Source organism: Penaeus vannamei, chromosome 19 (genome assembly GCF_042767895.1).
Source record: "Penaeus vannamei isolate JL-2024 chromosome 19, ASM4276789v1, whole genome shotgun sequence".
NCBI classification, from domain to species: domain Eukaryota; kingdom Metazoa; phylum Arthropoda; class Malacostraca; order Decapoda; family Penaeidae; genus Penaeus; species Penaeus vannamei.
The window spans coordinates 37,408,151-37,413,150 of NC_091567.1; the positions used below are offsets into that span (position 1 = coordinate 37,408,151).

General features: G+C 62.4%; 1 protein-coding gene across 1 annotated transcript in view; it reads left to right on the forward strand.

Annotated features, from left to right (window-relative positions):
• LOC138864991 (involucrin-like) overlaps window positions 1–5,000 on the forward strand; it is a 5,511-nt gene that overhangs the window by 278 nt on the left and 233 nt on the right. The window contains exons 2-9 of the mRNA XM_070133660.1: window positions 442–549; window positions 637–1,242; window positions 1,342–1,446; window positions 1,624–1,857; window positions 2,155–2,331; window positions 2,419–2,793; window positions 2,974–3,099; window positions 3,763–3,948. Coding sequence (XP_069989761.1) covers window positions 442–549; window positions 637–1,242; window positions 1,342–1,446; window positions 1,624–1,857; window positions 2,155–2,331; window positions 2,419–2,793; window positions 2,974–3,099; window positions 3,763–3,948 — 1,917 coding nt within the window. The remainder of the gene's footprint in view (window positions 1–441; window positions 550–636; window positions 1,243–1,341; window positions 1,447–1,623; window positions 1,858–2,154; window positions 2,332–2,418; window positions 2,794–2,973; window positions 3,100–3,762; window positions 3,949–5,000) is intronic.

Consider the following 5,000-nt stretch of genomic DNA (forward strand, 5'->3'; position numbering starts at 1 on the left):
AAATGACGCCATTAGTAACGAGTGTGGGTAATTGGGTACTAGGAATTCATATTTCAAGACGATTTAGAAATGTGATGAAATGTGGCTCATTATTCTTTATTTATGGATGTTTGCTGGCGGCCTTGGGAGAGCATTTTTTTTTCTTTACACAGGAAATATGATTGTTCAACATGTTCATTGCGACAAATGTATAATTATTACAATCAATAAATACCATTATCATTGTTAATGTATATTACGCTGATAACTGGTATCTACGTAACTATCCCGGATTTTTTTTTAATGTTTTCCGCATTACGAAACCTGCTGAAGATTTTAGAGTGCAGCATAATTATGCAAACCTAGAGCTTGCAGGAAACAGCCAAAAATATAAAATCGCCGGGGGCATTGCCTTCGTTCATTCCCGAATTCATACGGAATTATTTCTAGAAATAATCCCAGATACGCCGCACCGAAGAGAAGAGAGCCCTGCTAGATGAGTGGCTGCAGAGCAATGCAAAAAGGGAGCAGAGAATCCAGCGCATTGCAATGTCTGCTGCTGCTTTGGCGGTGCTTCTCATCCCAGGGCTGCTGCTCCTCTGGGTCACAGCGAGGACAGGGAGAGACGCGCCCCCTGCGGAACTGCACAGGGCCTAGGGAAATCCCGCCGACGACCTCGGAGAAGAGGACCAGGAGGAGGAATCCGGACTGGAGAACCAGGAGGAGGAATCCGGACTGGAGACCACCCGGACTGAAGGCTCAACAGCAACACCAACAGGAGGCCCAGACCCCCCCGGCCTGAAGACCCAACAGGGACCCCAACAGGAGGCCCAGGAAGAGGAGGACCCCTCCGGACTGAAGGCCCAACAGGGACCCCAACAGGAGACCCAGGAAGAGGAGGACCCCTCCGGACTGAAGGCCCAACAGGGACCCCAACAGGATGCCCAGGAAAAGGAGGACCCCTCCGGACTGAAGGCCCAACAGGGACCCCAACAGGATGCCCAGGAAGAGGAGGACCCCTCCGGACTTAAGGCCCAACAGGAGGCCCAGGAAGAGGAGGACCCCTCCGGACTGAAGGCCCAACAGGGACCCCAACAGGAGACCCAGGAAGAGGAGGACCCCTCCGGACTGAAGGCCCAAAAGGGACCCCAACAGGATGCCCAGGAAGAGGAGGACCCCTCCGGACTTAAGGCCCAACAGGGACCCCAACAGGAGGAGGAGGACCCCTCCGGACTGAAGGCCCAACAGGGACCCCAACAGGATGCCCAGGAAGAGGAGGACCCCTCCGGACTGAAGGCCCAACAGGGACCCCAACAGGAGACCCAGGAAGAGGAGGACCCCTCCGGACTGAAGGCCCAACAGGGACCCCAACAGGATGCCCAGGAAGAGGAGGACCCCTCCGGACTTAAGGCCCAACAGGAGACCCAGGAAGAGGAGGACCCCTCCGGACTGAAGGCCCAACAGGAGGCCCAGGAAGAGGAGGACCCCTCCGGACTGAAGGCCCAACAGGGACCCCAACAGGAGACCCAGGAAGAGGAGGACCCCTCCGGACTGAAGGCCCAACAGGGACCCCAACAGGAGACCCAGGAAGAGGAGGACCCCTCCGGACTGAAGGCCCAACAGGGACCCCAACAGGATGCCCAGGAAGAGGAGGACCCCTCCGGACTGAAGGCCCAACAGGGACCCCAACAGGATGCCCAGGAAGAGGAGGACCCCTCCGGACTGAAGGCCCAACAGGGACCCCAACAGGATGCCCAGGAAAAGGAGGACCCCTCCGGACTGAAGGCCCAACAGGGACCCCAACAGGATGCCCAGGAAGAGGAGGACCCCTCCGGACTGAAGGCCCAACAGGAGGAGGAGGACCCCTCCGGACTGAAGGCCCAACAGGGACCCCAACAGGAGGCCCAGGAAGAGGAGGACCCCTCCGGACTGAAGGCCCAACAGGGACCCCAACAGGAGGCCCAGGAAGAGGAGGACCCCTCCGGACTGAAGGCCCAACAGGGACCCCAACAGGAGGAGGAGGACCCCTCCGGACTGAAGGCCCAACAGGGACCCCAACAGGAGGAGGAGGACCCCTCCGGACTGAAGGCCCAACAGGGACCCCAACAGGAGGCCCAGGAAGAGGAGGACCCCTCCGGACTGAAGGCCCAACAGGGACCCCAACAGGAGGCCCAGGAAGAGGAGGACCCCTCCGGACTGAAGGCCCAACAGGGACCCCAACAGGAGGCCCAGGAAGAGGAGGACCCCTCCGGACTGAAGGCCCAACAGGGACCCCAACAGGAGTGGCTGCAGAGCAATGCAAAAAGGGAGCAGAGAATCCAGCGCATTGCAATGTCTGCTGCTGCTTTGGCGGTGCTTCTCATCCCAGGGCTGCTGCTCCTCTGGGTCACAGCGAGGACAGGGAGAGACGCGCCCCCTGCGGAACTGCACAGGGCCTAGGGAAATCCCGCCGACGACCTCGGAGAAGAGGACCAGGAGGAGGAATCCGGACTGGAGAACCAGGAGGAGGAATCCGGACTGGAGACCACCCGGACTGAAGGCTCAACAGCAACACCAACAGGAGGCCCAGACCCCCCCGGACTGAGGACCCAACAGGGACCCCAACAGGGACCCCAACAGGAGGCCCAGGAAGAGGAGGACCCCTCCGGACTGAAGGCCCAACAGGGACCCCAACAGGGACCCCAACAGGAGGCCCAGGAAGAGGAGGACCCCTCCGGACTGAAGGCCCAACATGGACCCCAACAGCAGGCCCAGGAAGAGGAGGACCCCTCCGGACTGGAGGCCCAGGAAGAGGAGTACCCCTCCGGACTGAAGGCCCAACAGGAGACCCAGGAAGAGGAGGACCCCTCCGGACTGAAGGCCCAACAGGGACCCCAACAGGAGGCCCAGGAAGAGGAGGACCCCTCCGGACTGAAGGCCCAACAGGGACCCCAACAGGAGACCCAGGAAGAGGAGGACCCCTCCGGACTGAAGGCCCAACAGGGACCCCAACAGGGACCCCAACAGGAGGCCCAGGAAGAGGAGTACCCCTCGGGACTGAAGCCCCAACAGGGACCCCAACAGGAGGCCCAGGAAGAGGACCCCTCCGGACTGAAGGCCCAACAGGGACCCCAACAGGAGGCCCAGGAAGAGGAGGACCCCTCCGGACTGAAGGCCCAACAGGGACCCCAACAGGAGGCCCAGGAAGAGGAGGACCCCTCTGGACTGAAGGCCCAACAGGGACCCCAACAGGGACCCCAACAGGAGGCCCAGGAAGAGGAGGAATCCCCCGGACTGGAGGCCCAGGACGAGGAGGAATCCCCCGGACTGGAGGCCCAGGAAGAGGAGGAATCCCCCGGACTGGAGGCCCAGGGACCCCAACAGGAGGCCCAGGAAGAGGAGGAATCCCCCGGACTGGAGGCCCAGGAAGAGGAGGAATCCCTCGGACTGGAGGCCCAGGAAGAGGAGGAATTCCCCGGACTGAAGGCCCAGGAAGAGGAGGAATTCCCCGGACTGGAGGCCCAGGAAGAGGAGGAATCCCCCGGACTGGAGGCCCAGGAAGAGGAGGAATCCCCCGGACTGGAGGCCCAGGAAGAGGAGGAATCCCCCGGACTGGAGGCCCAGGAAGAGGAGGAATCCCCCGGACTGGAGGCCCAGGAAGAGGAGGAATCCCCCGGACTGGAGGCCCAGGAAGAGGAGGACCCCTCCGGACTGAAGGCCCAACAGGAGGCCCAGGAAGAGGAGGAATCCCCCGGACTGGAGGCCCAGGAAGAGGAGGACCCCTCCGGACTGAAGGCCCAACAGGAGGCCCAGGAAGAGGAGGAATCCCCCGGACTGAAGGTCCAGGGACCCCAACAGGAGGCTCAGGAACATGGACCCCAACAGGAGGCCCAGGAAGAGGAGGACTCCTCCGGACTGAAGGCCCAACATGGACCCCAACAGGAGGCCCAGGAAGAGGAGGACTCCTCCGGACTGAAGGCCCAACAGGAGGCCCAGGAAGAGGAGGACCCCTCCGGACTGAAGGCCCAACAGGGACCCCAACAAGGCCCAGGAAGAGGAGGAATCCCCCGGACTGGAGGCCGAGGAAGAGGAGGAATCCCCCGGACTGGAGGCCCAGGAAGAGGAGGAATCCCCCGGACTGGAGGCCCAGGAAGAGGAGGAATCCCCCGGACTGAAGGCCCAGGAAGAGGAGGACCCCCCCGGACTGAAGGCCCAGGAAGAGGAGGACCCCCCCGGACTGAAGGCCCAGGAAGAGGAGGAATCCCCCGGACTGGAGGCCCAGGAAGAGGAGGACCCCCCCGGACTGAAGGCCCAGGAAGAGGAGGAATCCCCCGGACTGAAGGCCCAGGAAGAGGAGGACCCCCCCGGACTGGAGGCCCAGGAAGAGGAGGACCCCCCCGGACTGAAGGCCCAGGAAGAGGAGGAATTCCCCGGACTGAAGGCCCAGGAAGAGGAGGAATCCCCCGGACTGAAGGCCCAGGAAGAGGAGGACACCCCCGGACTGGAGGCCCAGGAAGAGGAGGAATCCCCCGGACTGAAGGCCCAGGAAGAGGAGGAATCCCCCGGACTGAAGGCCCAGGAAGAGGAGGACACCCCCGGACTGGAGGCCCAGGAAGAGGAGGAATCCCCCGGACTGAAGGCCCAGGAAGAGGAGGAATTCCCCGGACTGAAGGCCCAGGAAGAGGAGGAATTCCCCGGACTGAAGGCCCAGGAAGAGGAGGAATCCCCCGGACTGAAGGCCCAGGAAGAGGAGGAATCCCCCGGACTGGAGGCCCAGGAAGAGGAGGAATCCCCCGGACTGGAGGCCCAGGAAGAGGAGGAATCCCCCGGACTGAAGGCCCAGGAAGAGGAGGAATCCCCCGGACTGAAGGCCCAGGAAGAGGAGGACCCCCCCGGACTGGAGGCCCAGGAAGAGGAGGAATTCCCCGGACTGGAGGCCCAGGAAGAGGAGGAATCCCCCGGACTGAAGGCCCAGGAAGAGGAGGAATCCCCCGGACTGGAGGCCCAGGAAGAGGAGGACCCCCCCGGACTGAAGGCCCAGG